The 21,592-nt window shown below is 42.4% G+C and overlaps 1 protein-coding gene across 1 annotated transcript in view; it reads left to right on the top strand.

Annotated features, from left to right (window-relative positions):
* The window catches only part of SESN3 (sestrin 3), a 44,711-nt gene extending 24,872 nt beyond the window's left edge, over nt 1-19,839 (top strand). Inside the window, exons 3-10 of the mRNA XM_040054591.1 lie at nt 952-1,149; nt 1,834-2,016; nt 2,409-2,645; nt 4,188-4,335; nt 6,435-6,550; nt 8,922-9,112; nt 10,338-10,482; nt 11,317-19,839. Coding sequence (XP_039910525.1) covers nt 955-1,149; nt 1,834-2,016; nt 2,409-2,645; nt 4,188-4,335; nt 6,435-6,550; nt 8,922-9,112; nt 10,338-10,482; nt 11,317-11,403 — 1,302 coding nt within the window. The 5' untranslated portion in view covers nt 952-954 and the 3' untranslated portion in view covers nt 11,404-19,839. The remainder of the gene's footprint in view (nt 1-951; nt 1,150-1,833; nt 2,017-2,408; nt 2,646-4,187; nt 4,336-6,434; nt 6,551-8,921; nt 9,113-10,337; nt 10,483-11,316) is intronic.
* The last annotated feature ends 1,753 nt before the right edge of the window (nt 19,840-21,592 follow it).

Below are 21,592 nucleotides of genomic sequence, written 5' to 3'. Positions count from 1 at the left end.
GAAAATTTCAAAAAGAAGATATTTTAAATAGAGTATTTCGTCAAAAGCATTGTGCTTCTTGGTTTTAGGCACTCGCTAGCTTCATGTGCAGTAAAACAACTAAAATATGTTCTCGTTTCATGGTGTTTCCAATAGTAAGCTGGCTGGTTTATTACTGCACAGTGTCAGAATAAATACTGGGTATTCTAGTCTTGTGCTTGTAACTTCTGTGGTGAACATGTTGAGAACGGCTGTTTCTGGTGATAAACACTGAGTAATAGCACTCATACTGTGTCAGGGCTTGCAATGCAAGAGCTACTTACTGTTCTGCTGTTTCATTTCATCTTGTGCCCAAGGTTTGGATTGCTTGGAATAATTAAAGAACAGCTTTCGTTTAAAGAAAGCATTAAATTCCTATTCTAAATAATACCTGAATGTTATGGACAAATTAGCATTTGATCTCCTCTTCAATTATGCAAGCATAGAAGAGATAGATTGCCAGGCTGTTTCTATAATTTGGTTACATAATCCAGTTCCTCTCCATTAATTTTGAAATTGATTTTAGGGCTGAGCGCTCTGGTGATGTGTGTCTGTACAGGTTGTCTTCCATAAAGAATTTGCTTTCCATTTAGCTCTTACTTCCAGCTCTCTGTACAGGTTTGATTTCAGCATCTTGCCACTTCCTCTGTTTCAAGAAAATGTATTAAAAATTTGGTTTGGCTTTTTAGAAATATAAAAAATAACAGAGGTTCAGTGTAAAGTGCTCTTCAGTTCTCAGTATACAAGTAGGATCGGTGTGTGTGTATTTGCACTCATGCAGGCATGTATGTTTGCAAATACACACCCAGAACTCCATCATTGTATTTAAGTCCGGGCACAGATAAACCTTTCATACCACAGCGTGTTTCTCGCCCGGGCTAAAGCTAGAGAAAATCTCTCCCTCTGTTAACACTTCTCCATCTTCTTTTCAAGGTTATGCAAGCAAACGGTTTGGATGAACGTACTAATCTTCTTGTGGAAGAATATTCTACGTCTGGTCGCCTGGACAACATCACCCAGGTCATGAGTATCCATACTCAATACCTGGAGTCTTTCCTCCGCAGCCAGTTCTACATGCTGCGCATGGATGGGCCCCTCCCTTTGCCCTACAGGCACTACATTGCCATCATGGTACGTACCAACAGGCTGCGTACCTCCGCCTGCAACTCTGACTTCTGTATGTAAAGAAAGAAGAAAAAAAGGAAGAATGTAGAAAGGAGAAATTAGGGTGGTATTTTGACAGAGGCTGTATTTTTGTTGTAGATTTTTATCACAATAAAACATGCCTAGCCGGAAGGTTTTCAGTGAGAAGGGAGAATCGGCAACCTACGTCATTCCCTGTTTCCCGCAGTGATGCATCTCTCACGTGCCCACATCACTGTGCAGCAGTAGCATGAGATGCAGTGGGCTCAAGTCACAAGAAATTCCAGATGGACAGTAGGAAAACGGTTCTCTCTGCGAGGATGTTGAGATGTTGCAGCAGGAACCAAGAAATGTTCTGTGATCTCTGAGGGTGAAGATTTTGTCTGGACAAGGCTCCGAGCAGCAAGTTCCAAGTCAGCTCTGTGAGCCAAGGGTTCTCTTCTAGTGATCACTTCCCACCCAAATTATATTTTGCAATTCAGGGTAAAAAAAATGTATTTTTATTGGAGAATCCTCCATACTGTATAGAAATGCATTGCAATGCCTTTGCACAAAGGTTTTTGGAATGACGTTGTACTTCTGTTTTGTGTTATTAACCTGTCTCCCACCCGCAGCAAAACCAGATTACACACTGATGTGCTGCACTCTTCACTCTGTGTTTAATTATTCCAGGCTGCTGCCAGACATCAGTGTTCCTACCTAATAAATATGCACGTTGATGAGTTTCTGAAGACTGGCGGGATTGCAGAGTGGTTGAACGGTTTAGAATACATTCCCCAAAGGCTGAAAAATCTGAACGAAATAAACAAACTTCTTGCACACCGGCCCTGGCTGATCACGAAAGAGCACATCCAGGTACCTCTTCAGTCATGCCCTGTAAATACCAGTAAATGTCTGGTAAAAAGAACTGCCAAGAACTGTGCCAGTGCCTGCTTAGGCTTCATTACCCTGAGTTAAAAAGTTCAGGGAAGTACTAGCGCACCAAACAAGCTGATTCTCCTCTGTGACAAGGCCAATAAGGTTTTCTTTTTAGGAATAGCATTGGCTAAAACAGCCCAGAAGAAAAGAAGTAATATATTAGGTGGTTTTTTTTATCTCTTTTTTTATCCAATGAGAGTTTGTGTGCAAGGGGAATATGGTATTATTGAAAGAAAGAATCGATCCCTAGTTGAAATGTGTAGTGTTTTACAGAAAACTTGGGGGCCAAAAGAAATTTTATATTTACACTTTTTTTATTCTCATTTCAGAAACTTGTCAAGACTGGGGAAAATAATTGGTCTCTTCCTGAACTGGTGCATGCTGTTGTCCTGTTGGCACATTATCATGCTTTGGCAAGTTTTGTATTTGGTAGTGGCATTAATCCAGAGAGAGATCCGGATACATCTAATGGAGTCAGACTTATAGCAGTCAACAACTTCTGTGTCTGTGATCTTGCCAATGACAACAACATAGAAAATGCATCCCTCACAAGTAGCAACTTTGGGGTTAGTGTTGCAAGAAAATTCTTTTGCTTGCCTCTGTTTTGCATTAGAAAGCTTTCTTCCATTCTTTCCTGTTTAAATTTTAGTTTGAAATTTTTTTGTCTACTTTACAGGAATGCTTGAGTCTGATAATTCTTACATACACTCTGGCAATTTCCAGTGTAATCTGTAGAAAACCACGCTGTAACAGTGGATGGTAGTCAGAGCAATGTGATTTTGATAGTTAATTTCACCACCCATCAGGCAAGATTAAAACTTCTCTTTCAGCAGAAAGCTTAAAGTCACAGTTTCTTTAGACAGTGTGGCATTGACTGGAGCATTGTTCCACCCATATTCCTAGCAGAGGAAGTGAAAAGAAAAATGAAAAAAATATAGAAGTAGTAGTAGTAATAATAATAATAATAATAATTTTTCCTTCAAGGCCTACAGTCATGAAACAGTTTGAAACCCTTCCATGTAGATGGGAGGAAATGTCTGAAATAAAATTATCTAATTCTTCATGCTGGTGTTCCAATCTTGAATCAACAGAGGACTTTGATTACTAGTCAATTAACTTGATTAAATTGATTACTAGTCAATTAACTGGACATTTTTTTCCTGAAAGTTGCTCTAGAATGCTTTTGAAGATATGCCCTCGAATTAATGCCAACAGATGAATTAGCCTCATTGCCTTTGATGGAAGATCAGGATTATGAGCAGAGTAGCTAGATACAATTATTACAATTAGCAGTAGAATGTGAGCATGTCATCACTCAGTTCAATCACTGTATCTTAAATTTCTGAGCTGTAAAACATGCCAGCTCATGCCATGGAGGTGCCTTACTCCCCATTTGTAGTGGGCAGAGCATTGCTTCTGACTGTGCTTATTGCTAAGCAGTGAGAAGTCTGCTAGAAATAATCGTAACTATGGGCAAAAGATCAGACTCAAAAAGATGGAAAGGAAAAACCAAATAATTTATCTTATGAAAAATCTGAATGATAGGTAGAGGGCACCCAAAACTTTGACACATTTCCAGTAAAAATAGCTCTTTTTTCCTCACAAAAGTAAGAAAAAGAGTCAACATAGTGGCTATTTTGGTCACACATAATGAAAGAAAAGTACTGCTTTGCCGTCTCAGGTTGTGTTTCTGTAAGGCAGTGTTGCACTGCATCTCTTCAGAAGCGTATTTTGCATTATCAGTGGACTGAATATAGTGACCTTAGTATGAAAAGTTGTTTTATGAGAGATGCAGGGCACGCAGATGGATTTCCCTGAGCTATCTATGCAGTGGAATATGAGTGACTGTGGTTTCCACACTCAAACGCCACCTCTTCGCTGTTAATCCCACTGCAGTGAATTACTGCAGCAGGCTGCATTAACACTTCCAGCTCCTGTTTTCCTGCTGTCTGAGAGCTGTTAGTATGTGGCAAAATGCTTTCTGGCTTGAGATTTTGTGTTTGCTGCTGCTGTCTGGTTTTGAGAGCGTTTGTTTTCTCGCATGAAATCCGAAGATGGCCCACGTTGTCTATCTTCTAATTTTGCAGAATGTTATGGTGTTTTTGCAGATTGCAGATTCTTTAAGTGAGCTGGAGGCCCTGATGGAAAGGATGAAGAGACTTCAAGAAGATAAAGAGGACGAAGAAGCCTCTCAGGAAGAAATGGCAACTCGCTTTGAGAAGGAGAAGAAAGAGAGTCTGCTAGTAATTAGTGGAGGTATTTGTGCTTTTCCAGTGCAATTTTGTTTGTGCTTTTTAAGAAATAAATGCTTGAGGCGAGTTCAGTGACTGAAACTTTTTCTGTCCATTCCTTTACTCTGGCTCTTCGTGTAAGAGGAATGCAGTAAGGGTGTCTTACCTTTTGCCTCATCACCTTAGGATTTCTTGTTTGACAAATAACATCATCATTTCTACTACTTGAAATTTAGCCTTTGTATATTAAAAAAAAAAGGCCTGTAGGCTTCCTTAAAAAGTAGGGTGTACATTTTTCTTTCTTTATATGTTCTGTATCATCAAAATAATTAATTTATTAATTATAATTAATAAATTAGTAATAAATATTCAGTAATATTTCACAGGTGTAGCTTCTGTGGGTTTAGAACTTCAGTGACACTCATAAGTAGCTTTCAGATATGACATTTAGTTTAGGAATTAGATAATGAGACTCAACTAATTTACCATTTACTGGCCACCTGGAAAGAACATTTCCAACTTTCTGCTTTAAGGGATCATACTGCTGTGCTGTTCCACTGCCTATCTTGTGAAAGACATTGATAGCATGCTTTTATTCTTAAATTATTTTCCAAATTTTGAGCTGAAACCTTCTTTTCCCGTACTCTTCATATGCTTTGGAGGCCTTCATCTCTAGCAAACTACAGAATGAAGTCAGCTTCATACAGAGAGGAAGGTGTTTTTTTCCCCAAAGAAAGTGTTAGAAGAAAGAGTATTATTAAGACAATCAGCATCTCTAGGTATTTCCTCATAGTAGAAGCTACTTGAAGATGATTGTGTGTGTCTTTTTAAAATGTGAACACTAAAATGCTTCACATTTTACTGCACTGTTCTTAGTGAATTTAGATCTCCACAGCTTCAGACCAAATGTGTTTAAAAGGATCAATGGGTTTGTGCAAAGAACCCAAAAGGAAGGAAGAATGTACTGAGGATCAGAAGAGAGATTGTTTTGTGGCTCTCTAGGAACATGGAAAAATCTCTGAAAGAAGATACATTCAGCAACATTAAGCTAGATGTTTTAAAAAGGATAATGTGAATTCTTGCTGTATTTTCCTTTGGTCAGGCAGTATCAGCAGTGCAGATAAATGGACGCTCATTGCAGTTCCATTATCAAATCAGGACTTCCATGAAATCCAGCCCTTGTCAGGGCACAGGAGTGTATGTGTACAGGTTTTTTTATTCTTCGCTGAGAATTTACTGTAGCAGGTGTTGTCCAAGCTTCTTCCTACACAGTTATGTTTTGATTGTTTAATGAGGCAAAGAGGAGATAAAGCACTTCTGCAATTCTTAGAGTAACTGCCTTTTCAAGGTGCTAACAGTGGACATATGGCAACTGTTCTGTCAATGCATGTGGAAGCAAGCCATGATTTTAACATCAGGGTCAAATGCAGTCAGCTATGCAGTAGTTAACTTCTGCAGAGGTAGTTACAACAATCAAGCCACCTGTTTATTCGGGAGGGAAAGATTGATTCCTGATAGAGAACCTGCCTGTGCTTAGCGATATGTTCTGGAGCTCTTTGAAGATGCTTAGTTACTACAGCTCCTGGCAGAAATTCACCCTGGTGTACTGTAGAGCTCTTTGCTTTCATATAATCTTCAGCTGATATTTACCAGTGGAGAGTTGTGCTGCTTTCTGGTGCTCATACTCCAGCTTACAGAACAGAGCTGGTGTGATTCCTGACAAAGGCTGCTCAGTACAACAATCCTGCTGTCAAGGATCCACTTTTTTGTTTCTTATGCTAACACAGTGATTTTGCTAATGATGTTCATATTCCTGACTGAAGATAGCTAACCTCCCTCAGAAGTCAACAGAGAGAAAAGGAAACCTCCAGACAGAATTCTAGCCCGTCTTTTTTTGTAGAAGTACATTAGATGTCTGGTATAGGCTGACATTTAATGGGGTCAATGGAGGCAATATATCCAATACAAGCAAATGAGAATTGAAGTGTTTCTTTCCTTTGTCCCACTCTTCTCCTTTGCATAACTTCTCAAGTTGTCCTTAGTCCTGTAGTAGAGTGGTAGTTGGAAGTCAGTGTTAACTCATGTTCTTGCCTAAAGCAAAGCATTTTGCTGTTTTATTCCCAGCATTTGATGATGAAATAGTTTCTACAGATGTCTCCCGATATGTTGAAGATCCTGGGTTTGGGTACAAAGACTTTGCAAGGCGAGGAGAAGACCATCTGCCAACATTCAGAGCTCAGGTACCATCTCTTTAAAATACATTCACTCGAAGAATGTTTATATATCTCACTACAGAGCATAAAGTGGTTTTAGTGGGGCATGTTTGTTCCATGCTCATTTTCTTGTCCTGTTCATTAAATGACTCATAATCTTACATAAATCTCCCTGAGATGGAGTCTCACTATTTATCAATCTCCAGAAAGGCAATACTTGGCTTTCCACCTTACTTCAGTTATTACCAGTATTAATATTTGAAAACTGTAAAGCATATCTGAAATAAAAGGGAAAGATAGAACAGCAAGAATTTCTTTCCAATCCCTCCAGTTGTTGTAGAAAAAAGTCCACTGGAGCAACTCTTTATTCCTGTCATTTTACCAAGTACTCTCTGTCCAGAGATTTATTCAATACTTGAATATATATAGGTCTGTGAGAGTGATTTGGGGAGTATTGTTCTCATATGTGCTCCAAATCTCTGGACTTGGAATGCTGTGAAAGAAAAGGAATTCCTAAAGATGATTACTGAAGTTTTTGCTATATTTTAATGCATTTTTCTCAGTGCTGTTGGAAGAACAGAATATACATTTTACCTGTACATTGTCTTATATATTGACATCCTTTGCCATGACCAGAATCATGAACTCTGTATTTTATATAACAGGAGGGACATTCTGGGTGGTTCTGTTCTATCTTACAGAGCACATTCATAAGCAGTCTAGAAGTAAATGGAAAGCAATGGAAAAAATCTTCTAAAAAATCAGAGAACTGTAATTAAAATGACAGTGGGTGCAGGAAAACTCTGTGGTCAGAAGATGTATCTAAGACAATAAATAAAAAATCCACGATTGCTCTCAGGAAATGTATTTAGCTTTATAGCAGTCTCTGCTGAACTGGATAATTTATTCTGTGGTCTTTATATGAGCCTGAAGTAGGTTATTACTGCCAAAAAGAATAAGGCATAGTCAGTGCCTATAAATCAAACAATCTGCCTAACTACTTTAGGAGCAGCAGGCTCCCTTGGAAAAAGGCTCCGAAGAACTAGAAATTGGAACTGAAACATCTCTGCTCTTAAATAAATAGGACAGCTTCTGGCTTCCATTCAAAGGAGTCACCTTGATAATTTAACTTTATTTTGTCCTGCTCTTAGCAGTTGGATGTGTATGCCCACAGCCTCCCAAATTCTATGCTATTAAAGATACTTAAATTGCAGTAGCATCCCAAACACCTGCAATAAGCCTAATTCTTACTCTGATAAAACAAAACTGCCTTTGTCTCTATGGTTTTAAATTTATCCATAGAAAAAAAGATATTCTATAGACAGAAGAATGTCTTTAAGTCTGTTTTTGATGGGGCGGTTTCACTGATATAGGGATTGATTGCTGTTAGTCAACAGCGCTTTCTGCTCTTTGGGCCCTCTGGCTCTCAAGGGCTTTTGTGATGCCCTGGACACCTTTCCAGGGCTGTATGGGTATGGCATATTTCTCACAAGCCTTACAGTCTTTTGTACTGGCAGCCAGAGGCCAAACCTGATGTTGTAACAAGTTTTAAATGTCATTGATGCCTCTGTGAGACAATGGAGCACTGTTATGCTCTTCCCTGCTGTCCTACTCAGGGGGACAGGACAGCAGACATGCTTCAAGGTGTCCAGTTGAGGACCCTGGCCTGGCAGTACCTTTGGAAAAGAGCCAGAAACAGGAAGAACATGGAGATGAGGCCCTCAATTGTAAAGATGCCATCAGTGGTGGGATGATAGAGCACTTGACAAGGATGTGGGCACGCTCTCACCTTCCATGTGACGGCAGTGCAGAGTGCCCTTGCTCCCTGCTCTGGAGCAGGATGGTTCTTGCTGCTGTGCCACCACTCTGCAAAGATTTCCTATTCCTCGTATGAGCAAGCAGGCTTTTATCTTGCAGTCCAGGTGCTTGTCTAAGACCAAAGCAGCCTGCATTTTATCCGTTTTTTCAGGGATGGTTCAGCACTTTATCCAATGATTGTACATCCTGGCTGGAACGAAAGACTCCATCTCTGCTTGGAGCTAAGCACCAAAGCCTTCAAGAAGAAAAAGTTTTTAAACTTAAAGGCCAATCCCACATGGAATGATACTGGTCAGAAAGGCAAAACAGAAGAAGAATCCCTAAGCACTTTAGGAGAAACTTGGGGCTTTTTTCTCCTGTAGGCTAGTGAGACCCAGGGCTGGGATGTCGCAACATAATATTCATTGCCAAGAATTCTGGGGGAATGGAGCAGGTGATGTGGGTGAAGGTTTCAAAATGCAAACTTTTGTAAGGGAATAAAGTCATAACTATCAGACAACAAAAACTGTTGAATTGTAGAGAAGATGACATTGGGATTCACTTCATTTGTGCTTTTATATATTTTCTTCTCTTCCTGCAGGACTATACTTGGGAAAATCATGGCTTTTCCCTTGTAAACAGGCTTTATTCTGATATTGGGCATCTCCTGGATGAGAAGTTTCGGATGGTGTATAACCTCACATATAACACTATGGCAACACATGAAGATGTTGATACAACTACGCTAAGAAGAGCTTTATTTAACTATGTCCACTGTATGTATGGAATCAGGTAAGGACAAAAATTCCCTGGCTTAGGAGTACATTTTAAAACTATGTAAACAGAAAAATAAACCATGTGTAAAGCATAATTTTAGACTGGGTGTTTAAAGTGGACATGGTGCCTCTGTCTGGAAGTTAGTGTGGTTTTGCTGGCATATCAGTATAATTTTTCCTTCCAGTGCAGAAAATTAGTCAGGATGGAAATTTTTACAGAAATGTCTTCTCTGAGGCCAGCTTGTATCCTTCATTCAAGAAAGACAACATCCCTAAGCAAGTTCACAGACAGCACCAAGTTGGGCAGTATTGATTTGCTGGAAGGAGGTAGGAAGACACTACAGCTCTGGATAGGCTGGATCAGTGGGCTGAAGCCAATTATATGAGGTTCAGTGATGCCAAGTGCCACGTCCTGCACTTGGGCCACAACAACCCCAGGCAGCACTACAGGCTAGGGGCAGTGTCTGGGAAGCTGCTCAGTGAAAAATTCCCTGGGGGTGCTGGACCACAGCAGCTGATCCAGGGTGTGCCCAGGTGGCCAAGAAGGCCAATGGCATCCTGGCCTGGATCAGCCGTGGTGTGGCCAGCAGGAGCAGGGCAGGGATTGTCCCCTGTACTGGGCACTGGTAGAGCCACACCTTGAATCCTCTGTTCAGTTCTGGGCCCCTCACTACAGGAAGGACATTGAGGGGCAGGAGCATGTCCAGAGATGGGAAACAAGGCTGGGGAAGGGTCTGGAGCACAAGTCCTGTGAGGAGCAGCTGAAGGAGCTGGGGGTGTTTAGTCTGGAGACTCAGAGGGCTCCTTATCACTGTCTACAACAACTTGAGGAGACTGTAGCCAGGTGGGGATCAGCCTCTTCTCCCAGGTAACAAGTGATAGGATGAGAACAAATCATCCAAGCACCAGGGGATGTTTAGTATGGATGTTAGGGAAAATTTCTTTGCAGAAAGATTTGGAAACATCCTTGGAAGTGTTCATAAAATGGGTGATAGGGCGCATGGTTTTATGGTGAACATAGTGGTGGTTTAGGGTTTACCACTGGATTTGATGATCTTAAAGGTCTTTTCCAACCTTAACAATTCTATGATCCTACTAAGCCTTTCAGATCCTCTCTTAACACGTGGTTTTTGGTCATGTATGAGAAATGTTCCAGTTCCCAGGCTTAAGAGAACATAACGCTGCAAAAGACAATGCTTATAGAAACTTAGTCAAACAGAATGATTGCTTCTGTTCTGTAGGTATGATGACTATGATTATGGAGAAGTTAATCAGCTACTTGAACGCAGCCTGAAGGTTTACATAAAGACAGTGACCTGCTACCCAGAGAGAACTACCAAGCGCATGTACGATAGTTATTGGCGTCAGTTCAAGCACTCGGAGAAGGTGTGTGTTCCAAAGCCAAAGTGGCTTCACAGAGACCCCTGTGGTCTTTGAAAATAAAAATATGGGGACACCGGAAATGGCAGCATCTGTCACATGAACTGTTTTAAATCAGAGAAAAACAAATGAGAATCATTTCTTGAGTTTTAGATACCAATTTGACAAAAATACTTCTTAGTGTGTTGGAAATACTTTTTTTATTATAGTACTAGTGGTGGTGGTAGTAGTAGTATTTTGATTCCGTTCTTCCTAAAATCGAATGGATAACTGTAAAAGAAAAGTGGATAAACTTGAGAATGCAGAAGTGGTCAACTATGCCAATAGTTGGGATTTGGAGGTCAAGAAATACCTAAACTCATATATATATATATACACTTTAGGGTGTTTTTCAGCAATAAAAATGTCAACGTGCCTTCAGCTATCACATTAAATGCTTCCTGAGAAGGGTTCAGTGCATGGGTGCCTGCTAGCCTATCTAGCATGGAAACTGTTCCTTATTGTGTGCTCCGATATAAGGGTCACAGGTAGTCGTAAAGAGAACCAACTATAATTTAGAAAGAACTGCTGCCATTAGAAAACTAAGAAAGGTTTAAAGGTGGCATCTCAGACGGAAGATTGCTTAAAGCAGCAGTTGAGGCTAGTTCCTTGCAATCCTGGGATGTTGTCCATATTGGCATTACTGTCTCTGGAGGACCTATAGTCCTGCAGCAGGGCACAGGGAGAAGAGACAAAGTTCTCTTGCAGCCATACTTTACTAAAGGTCAGAAATTTCAGCCTGAATGAACAAACCACGTTGCATTCAGAGGCAAGCTAAATGGCTGATGTAATTTTTTACAGGTTCACGTCAATCTGCTTCTGATGGAAGCTCGGATGCAAGCCGAACTTCTGTATGCCCTTCGTGCCATAACTCGTCACTTAACCTGAAGCACCCGCTGGCCAGGAGTACAGGGGCTTTTACTGAGTATGTAAAGACCTTTTGAAATAGATACACACCAGAAGCTGTTTGTGATGTAGCATCAGGTTATTCAATTCTCTAGTGTCAAAGTTTAGCCGTGCTTCTTGGCGGCTGTAATGTGCAATGACGTGTTTTATTTTCTTGATGCTTAACATTACTAATGATAACAAAAGTAACACTGAGGAGCGCTACTCTGCATTGTTTCCGGCCGGATTTCTGCACAGTGGTCAGGATCCTGAAACTGGTTTTATTGTATCCAATCCTAGCGCTTTGTTCTTTGAGCACTGGAGTGAAGTGCTTAGAGACTTCTTTTTCCAAGCAATCATTTTTCAGATGAGTGGAGTCCAGCAGAAGATCGGTCCTGCCTGTCCTGAGAACGTCCCACCACGTCGTGACTCGCGACAGAGACGCGCGGGCTGTGCTGCATCAAATTGCCCGCTGGATTCTCCTGTGGGCCCTGGAGACTGCTGCCAGGCACTGTCTTACTACAGCAATTGGAGGTGATGCGAGATGTGGATGCAAACATCGAGCACACTTTAATGTGAAATTGATCTTGATAAATCCTACAGCATGCTACTGAAGTGCGAAATTCATCCTCTTTGTCCCGCCCCTTCACAAAGAGAAGAGGCCTCACGATTTGCCATTTCAGCCACGCTTACTGTGTTTCAATCATGCATAGTCTTGTTTTACTACAGTCACCCTCAGTTGTCCTGACAATATCCATGCTCATCATGTGTTGCGATTTGTTTAGTTGGCACCTATAAAATTAATACACAGGCTGACCAAAAATAGGGTTGTGGGGTTTTTTGCACTCTCTTCTTTATCAATGTTTTAACTAAGGAAGTAAAGGAAGGCTAGTATATCTATTTCGTATTGGATGTATAGAAATTATTTCCCATAACTTTTTCATAGCATGAAATTGTAATATTCAAAGTTTTAAAAGTTTCTATGCATTAGTGTGAGTGAACAAAAGAAAAGTGCAATATTTAAAAAGAAAGCAAGCTTTTTTCCCTGACATGCCACTGCTAAAGTGTCCTTCTTATATAGCCATAAAGAAATTTAAAAACCAAATTTCTTTATTGTCTAAGGCCTAGCAGTTCTGTTTTAGCTTTTACGGCTTAAGACAACCTAATACTGAGATGCCAAAGCATCCCCAAAACAAAGCATTTTTGGACAACCAGTAATATTGGGGAAGGGAAGAAATAAGCTGCCAAAAATGTCACACTTTTGTGCTGTTTTCTGTTGCTTTTGACTAATTTTTGAGAGCACAAAATGTTGATATTTATAGCTTTATTTTGTATTGCATTTAATGAACCAGTGAAGTGCCTAAAGAGATGCTTAAACTTACCCAGTAGAACACAAGTTAACTGCTTCAACTTTTGTCTGTTGGTTTGGACTTTTCATATTTCTTTTGAGGAGGGTGACCTTTATTTCTGTTGTATACATTCAAAACTAACTGGACAGATTTATTTTTAATGTTCTGTTGGACTGTAGAAGTTAATGCAGGACTTTTTTTTTCATTGGTGATTGCAGAGTAGTGAGAAAAAAATACTACCAGTCATATTTTGACACTTTTCATTTACAAAGCCATGGACCAGGTACTCTACTAAAGTTAGTTTTCTCTTTTCTTCCCTCTTCCTGATCCTTGCTTTGACTTTGCATGTTGGTTTTTCTGCTTTATCTGTCTGTTCCAGATTGGAAAGCCCAATGATTGTACACTTTTCTGCACTTTCAGACTGCAGACTCTGCATGTGAAAACCTTTTGAGGAAGAAATCAGTGATTTTTTTTTTTAAATGTCATCTTGGCTTTTTAGAAAACTACCCAACAGCCAGCGCTGGTCCGTCTTCTAGACAGCATTGGGTAGAACATCAGATTTATTTATCTTGTATAGCTAACTGCAAAGATTTCTCAGAAATACTGAGATGCTCATATGTGTGAACTTAGATTTGCTTTCTAAATTGTTATGATCCTTTTCCCCCACTCTTGTGATTGTAGTGGCCATACCTAATGGCTTCTGCTGAGAGAAGTTTTCATGCAATACTTTAGGTTTTTTTCAAGTGATGGGAACTGTTCAGTACTACTTTACATTTCTTTGCATTGAAAATTCAAGTAGTTCTCAAGAAGCACAGTTGAGCTCTGGAAAGGAGGTGAAACTAGATTTGGGTAACGAATATGATGGCTTCGTTTCCCCTCAGAAATGCAAAGACTTCTGGAGTAGGTTGAGTTTTACATTTGGAAACATGAGTGCCTTTACTTCTTTCCTCATGAAATATACTTGCCAGCTCAAATGCCTTCATGAGCAAAGTACATGAGCAGATTTGAAATACAGAAACCATAAATGGATTGCTTCATAAAACTTGTAGTAAGCCAGTGTTTTGGTTTGGTTTTTTTAAGTGCCATATCAAGTCCCATATGGCCTGCAAGACATTCCATCGTAGGAAATGTCATTGTACAACTAGTTTGCTCTTTCTCTCTTTTTATTTCTTTAATTTTAAATGCAAACTTGAAACATCTGGAAATATTTTCCACGTGGCATTTTTTTTTCCAAGTATTGCATTTACAGTGCAACAATTTATAGCCTAGTTTTTATACACAAATTTGGAATTTTTAATAGATGTCTGTTCAGAGTAGGCGTTTAAAGTCAGACAACGCGACCGTACACTTTATGCGCGCTTTACGTTCACACTGTGCCAGCTGTTAATGTGCAGGTGTTCTTGGATTGTTTTGCATTTTTAAAGCATGCATCGATGTGAATCTTCACACTTTGTTCATTAGTGTTTTTTCAAGAGTACCATAATCATTGGAAGCGTAGATCGTCTCCCTCTGTGTTCCTTCACTGGAACTGGTAATTACCAGCATTCATGTTAGTCCTCTAAATCCCAGCCGTGACCAACATAAAAACAAAGTGTACAGTCTCCTTTCTGCTGAAGAGAAAACTTGACAGGTCCAAGTTAACCAGCTAGCACAGGGCACACTGTGCGCAGGGAACAGAGCTTTTGAGCATGAACAGTTTCTTATCATTGCAGAGTCACTTAAAATGTGTGTTGCTGTAGAGTATGTCCTTGCTGAGATTGCTCTATGTTTTTGGTAATGAAGAGAAGTGAAAAAGGTGCCAACTGGAGAAAGCATTTGCATTTCCCAGAACACTCTACCCACAGCTGAACTTCATGAGACTATCGTCATACAAGAACAGAAATAATTGTTAAAACCGAAATGATAATTTTAATTTTGGGTGCAGTTTGTGCAGATAGCTACTACAGCTAGTGCTGTGGTGTCCTATGAGAATTTTGGGGAGCTGTAGATGGATTTATTTTTATCAGGGCTGAATTGAAACATATATCCTTTGTCCAAAAGCCTTCATTAAAATGAAAATCACAGAATCGTAGAATTTGCTGAGTTGGAAGAGGCCCACAAGAATCATCAAGTCCAACTCCTGACCTGGCACAGGACAGGCCCAAGAATCACACCAGGTGCTTGAGAGCATTGCCCAAATGCTTCTAGAACCCTCTCAGGCTTCCCTGGGGAGCCTGTTCCAGTGCCCAACCACTCTCTGGGGGAAGAAACTTTTCCTGATATCCAACCTAAACCTCCCCTGACTCAGTTTCAGGCCATTCCCTTGAGTCCTGTCACTGAGTACCACTTGGAGGAGATCAGTGCCTACCCCTCTTCCCCTCACCAGGCAGCTGTAACTGCAGTGACGTCTCCCCTCAGTCTCCTCCAGGCTGAACAGAGCAAGGGACCTCAGCCACCACATACAGCTTCCCCTCAAGGCCCTTCACTATCCTGTGGCCCTCCTTTGGACACTCTCCAATAGTTTCATATCTTATATTGTGGTGCCCAAAGCAGCGCACAGGACATGAGGTGAAAGCAGAGCAGAGCAGGACAATCCCCTCCCTTGCCCAACACCTTGATCCTTGAAAAGGATGTACTTCAGCTGTGAGAGTTAAAGAATTACCACTATCAGCTCTTCCTGTGTATTAAAAAAAAAAAAAAAGCTTTAAGGACAGGAAAATCAGTGATTGCAGTGGTTGTAAACAATTACAAATGTAAGCATAATTTTAGAACAGATCAGAAAGAACAAAAAGGAAAAGATTTTGTTGCTCTGTTACTTGAGTGCAGAAAGTCAAAGCACCAGATTCTTCAAGTGTTTTTTGGGGGTTTTTTTTGTAGTGATATTGTTATTTTCATGGGATTTGGAAAAAGCAGCTAGCTGCCTAAATTTCAATGGGGATTTAAGCACCCAGGCACTCAGCAAAATCCTAGAAGATGCCCACTTGAATGTTTGAGTCAGGTTTTTAAAGAAACTGAGTCACCTAAATAAAATAGAATAAAAGTAATCTCCATAGAGACTAACGAAATAATATGTACCAGATTCATGTGAATTGCAGTGATTGTTAATGAAATTAGTTGTTTTGGGGACTTAATGTAGACTTAGAGGAATCTCTCCTAAAGCAGTTAAACTGTAAGCCACTGCTCTTGCAGAACAGATTCTCGATGTTTCTCATGCATGTGTGTTTTCCATGAACATAGGCATACATTTCAGGCTCATGATCCAGAACTTGAACTCCCTTTCAGAAGAGCTGGGTTATTTAACCTCTACTTGCAGAAAATATTAATTGGTGGTAGTAAGTGGATAGCATGTGCCTGAACTAAAATTTTTTGGATCAAAAGAAATACTCTAAATCTTCTTGATCTCAAGTGATGTTCTTTCAGTTACTTTATGAAGATGTTTGGATCCTTCTCCCATAAATAAGGGGTGATGTTGCACAAAAAAAAAAGGAAGAGGGGAGTGGATTCATTGTAAATTAACTTTCCCAGAGCAGATCTGAATATAAAGCTGTAAGAATTAGTTGCTGTTAGCAGTCATTCCAAGGGCTGGACAAAATGTCAGTTTTCATTACCTGAACTTTGGGTTTACTGTTCTTCATGCTCCCCAGCACTATGTTTGTCTGAAGAGATGCATCCACCAGCTTTCCTATATTTGGGGATTATAAGTGAAACATTTTATCTCCAAATGAAAATTAATATAGTAGTTCATTCCTACTGCATAGATTACAGGTGTGAGAAATGGAGAGAGCACAGTAGTATGAGGAAACTTCAGGAGCATCTTGATCAGTGTTAATTTATTCCTTAGAGCACATTTCCTGGCAGGTGGCCGTGCTGCTGCTCCCCCAATATCAGGTCTCTCTTGCAGATATTTAATCCTTTGCTGCTCATCAGGGGAAAAATTGTCATTTTCCAACCTGCCACCATCCCTTTCCTGCATCAAGTGCTTCCTGTCTTCCCAACCCCAAGTAGCCTCCCAGCTGCAGGGACAACCTCCCAGCCCTAGGGACAACCAGCCTTAACCTTGAAACAAGGTTCCTCTATCACTGCTTGTTGTTAAGTGCAGAGGCTCTTTCTCACATTTAGAAACACTTAATTGCCATACTAGATTATTTCTGGACAGGAAAATGCTAAATGTGGTTCAAAAGGATGAAACTCAGTATTTGCTAAGTATTGTGTCAAAGCTATCTCTGGAGTTACAGTAAAAATCCAGTGGATCCACTAAGGAAATGCTTTCTTGGGTGAAACGCCCCACGCTTGAGCTATTCAGCTGTTCAGGTTTCTCAGAGGGACATCTAACAGGGAATTTGAGGTCCCCTTCTGCCAGGCAGGCTTACAGGGCCATCAGGTTGGCAGCCCCTTGGGTGCCTTGCAGCCAGGCAGACTGCATGCAGCCTCTGGAAGGAGTGGATTTGGGTTTTTCATTCATCTATGGGGAAAAATCCAAATGCACATTGTGGAGTAGCTGCTGGAAACAGAATTGGATGTTGCTAGGGTACTGAGTATCATCAGGGCTTGTGGAAAATGGAAACCTTGTTCCTGACAGTAGTTAGAAGTGCTGGAGATGCCAGTTGCTATAATTGTGGGGAGTAAGCCGTGCTGTGGGCATCAGGAGGCATCAGGAGGCGCTCCCAAGGGGACACAGCCAGCGCAGGAGGAGTTGAGGTACTCGTCAGCTGAAGAAAATTCACTGATGTGTCTGAGAGGTTCTTTTGTGTGCCTGTGCAGAGGGGAGGTGGTGGAGGATGCCTCCTTCCAAGGTGTCCAGAGGGCTTCTTTGGGAATAGAGCTGGGACCCTTTCCTTACTCTAGAGGTGGAGCAGGGGAAGGGAACCGTTCTCCCCAAGAAAAACTTGCTGCTGTTCAATTGCATTTTCTTGTCCCCATCAGCCCTTTGAAGGGAGTTTTGAGGCAAAATGGATCAATCACTAAGCATTGTGTCTCCAGCTGAAGAGTCTGTGGGGCAGCAACAGCAGCAGCTCCAAACACCAACAGTCCAAAACTGTGTCTCATTCCTCACTTCATGCTCATGTCGTGCCACCAGACCCAAACCTCTTCCCTCCAGCCCAGCTGCCGCATGCCCTGGCAGCTGCAGGAGCAGCCCGCTCATGGTGGTGGGTGATGTGGCCACTTTTAGGGGGAAAATAATAATATTCAGGCTACAGCCCTTGGACTCTGTGAGGCAGTGCAGTCAGAGGTCTTTTCACGACTGTGACCAGAACTGGATATGAACTGTAGCTTAAAAAAATAGGAATTTCATAAACTTGAAATCTCTCGGTTCTACCCTTTTCTCCTTTTGCTGGAAAGCCACACGATGAATGTATATGCTTTACCTTTCTATCCAACATAACTGAAAATCAGACTGCCAACTCCTTGTTTTGTATTAGCCTTTTATTTTAAAAAAAAAAAGAAAAGTTTGTGAGCAATATATGTAGCATGCTGTGAATGTCTGTTTTGATCTTTATAGTTACTCTTTAATCCATCAGTATTAACACCAGTTCTTTTTTGTGTTCCCCTTGGTACTTCGTATGCAGTGTAAGCAGAAGCTGTGATCGGCTTTGCAGTCCTGTGCCATGTTACTGTAACTCCTTGATTTTTTAGGAAGCACCTGACTGTGGGCCACCCTGGGGCAGGTAGCGTGCCCGTACACGACTGCCACTTTTAGGTCTCTTGTACTATGTATAGTTCTAAGTAGAATAAGCTTTTTAACAGAATATTGATGCGGTTTATGAGTCACGCAGGCTGCAAGTGTCTGGTGAGTGAGAGTCTTTGTATTTATAGTCATTGGGGTTTGGTTTTTTGTTTTGTTGTTTTGTTGTTATTTTTTTTTTTAATTCATAAAGTAGCAAACTTGATAAACATAGCCACTTTAAACTGCTCTTGCTAAACAGACCCTGCTGTAGATAAAATACCACTGTAGATACAGGGAGAAGCACCGGCCGACCTCTCTGGACTGTGGGTGTGCTGAGCCCCTCTCTGCACAGCGCACGGCCTGGGCCCCACGGCCACCCTGCGTGTGAGCACGCCTGCACCCAGAGGCGGCCGAGGCTGGGCCTGGCGTCCCTTCCAGCCCCCGCGCCCGTAAGCCGCTGCTGGCTGCCCCCCACACTGCTCACCAGCGCACGGGGCCGGCGTGAGAGGGATGGACAGACCGGCTGATGGAGCACAGACGCGGTCGCGGCACTTCCGCGGCCAAAGAGCTCCCAAGCCTCTCTGGAGTGCAAAAGTCATCCCTTGATTTGCTGGCTGCGGAGCCTGGCACATGGGGGTAGGAGCAGCGTTGGCGGCCGTGGGTCTGAGCCCCCTTGGCCGGGGCCGCAGGCAGGGCAGCGCCGTGCCCAGAGAGGGGCGTTTCAGTGCATCTCCCACCTCTGACCCCCTGCACGGGGGGCAAATTGTACCCAGCCCAGCAGCTGTCAGCCTCTGGCCTGCCTGTGCTACGGCCCTGCGGGTGCTCTGGGACCGAGGGCTAAGGGCAAAGCTCTGCAGCTCCCTCCCACCGCCAGGGAGGGAGGAAGTGTGGTAGCTCTGTGGGTCCCACAGTCCCTACAGCATCCTGTGGGCAGGTGGCACATCTCCTGTCCTGAGCTCTGGAGACAGGCCACGGGCTCCATGCTCGCGCGGGAGGTTTGCCTGCAAGGTGAGGCAGCTGCTAGGAGCCCACTGTGGGTTCCCACAGCGGCTTTTATCATTTCTTTCCTATTGTTGCTGGTTGGGTTTGTTGTTTTTTTTGTTTTTTATTTGAAAGGACAGACTGACCTAGCGGGATGGAATTTTTTGTGTGTGACTTTTGTTAGTTTTTAAGTTACCCGACTTGAATTTATCTGAACAGATGCAGAAGGAACTTTCTTTTTTTGTGAGTTAAGAGACAAAAACGCATTTTTAAACAAAGGAATCATGTATTAACATTTTAACAGCAATTCATAAATCTGCACTTTTTATGAGGTTTTGAAAAATCTATTTATAGGTACGGAACAATGGGGTTTGTTTAAAACTGTATCGCATTTATACTTGCTGAAATTACTTTCATTGTTATCAGTAGGAATTTCATTGGTTAAATAAAATGGATAAAACCTGACTCCTGTTTGAGCCATCATTTGCCACATGCTGGGGAACACATCTCTAGAGCAGAGCATCCTGTGTTTTGGGACAGCTCCAGTCCTCGAAGTGTCCTTCCTCTCCATGCCTTTACAGCGGATTTTAATTTATGCATCATTCAATACAGAGATTGTTTAATCGCTCTTCCAGGGAGACCTGGGCAAACCCCAGAGCAGAAGTGGGTGAGAGCCATAAAAACAGGAAGGGCATGCAAAGGTGAGAGGAAATGTGTGCTGAGGGTGCTGGCTCAAGGCAGTGCCAAGCTTACCTAGCAGTCAAATTGCCCCCAAGCCCCAGGTCCTGCCCTGTGCCCCATCCAGTCCCAGAGAAGGGTGACGTAGTGCTGAGGGCTCACCGGGGAAGTTTGTCCTGGGGAAGATGATCATTTCCCCTCAGAAAAACTAAACTAGTTAACACAAGCTGCAGACCTGGGATGTTTCGGGTGCAACTTTACCTCCAGCTGCAAGATGCACAGATCACAATAAAATAAATAACATGTATGTATTTAAATATCTGCACGTGTATAAAGTGCTTATTTATCTGCTCTCAGTGGGAGTTCCAAAACACTGGAAATATCTGTCATCTTAGGTCCAGGCCCCTTGGTACAGGTGATGTGGCTGTCACCTCCAGTCACCAGAGCAGCCAGGGACTGGGAGGGTGACCATGTTGCCAGCACCATCACGAAAAATGTAAAGATCTTGCAGTATTCCTCAAAGGCAAGGGCTGCTGGGGAATTCTTGCTTTAGACCCTAGAAGTCCAGAGCATGGGGGATCAGCAGGGCATGGCAGTGCCACCCTCAAGTGAGCCCTGCCCTGATTTTGGTCCCTGCTCACACCCAGTGTGTGGTGTGAGTGCTCAGATGGTGGTACCCAGCTGAGGTAGAGTTCCTGTTCCCCCGCACCCCATCCTCACCTCTCCAGCTGGTTTCCCGCAGGAAATTCAGAGCCAAAAACATTAGTGTGTTGGTGACTGCCCAAGACCTCCTTAACCATCCTCCTGGGCCACCATTCTGCTGCCATTTATCCCCTGCGCCCACACTGGAGACCAAGGGGTGGTGGCAGACCATGACCATGTCACAGGGATGCTCCTGTGCCCACACCGAGTGGCTGTGGGACAATCTCCCTGCAGCCCATAGGTGACCCCTGTGGGACGTCCCTGGGACCTGGCACAGGGCCATGGCCGAGATAAAGGTAGGCAGCCCTGCATGGGTTGGGAATTGGGGCATGATCTGAAGCATTACAGGGTTTGGGGATGGACAAAATTATCCTTCATCACTGGAGCCAGAGAGCCTGTTCACTTGTCCTTGATCGCACCTGAAAGTTGATTGTAGCCAGGTGCAGGTCAGACTTGTCTCCCAGGTAGCAAGTGACAGGACAAGAGGAAATGGCCTCAGGTTGCACCAGGGGAAGTTTAGTTTGGAGATTAAGAAAAATTTGTTTACTGAAAGGATGGTCAGGCATTGGAGCAGACTGTTTAGGGAACTGGTGAATCACCACCTTGGAAGAGGTCAAGGAACATATGGATGTGGCACTTGGGACACAGTTTAGTGGTGCATTTGCTAGTGCTGTGTCAATGGTAGGACTCAATGATCTTAGAGGTCTCTTCCAACCATAATGCTTTTATCTGGGCAGTCCTCCCTTAACTGCTGTGGTGATGAGCCTCAGATTTGCACCCCTCTGACACCAGGACAGCCACTGTTACCATTCGAGCCTCTCCTGCAGCCATGGGCTCT

The sequence above is a fragment of the Hirundo rustica genome, chromosome 2, assembly GCF_015227805.2.
Source record: "Hirundo rustica isolate bHirRus1 chromosome 2, bHirRus1.pri.v3, whole genome shotgun sequence".
Taxonomy (NCBI): Eukaryota; Metazoa; Chordata; class Aves; order Passeriformes; family Hirundinidae; genus Hirundo; species Hirundo rustica.
This window is presented reverse-complemented; position numbering and strand designations above follow the sequence as displayed.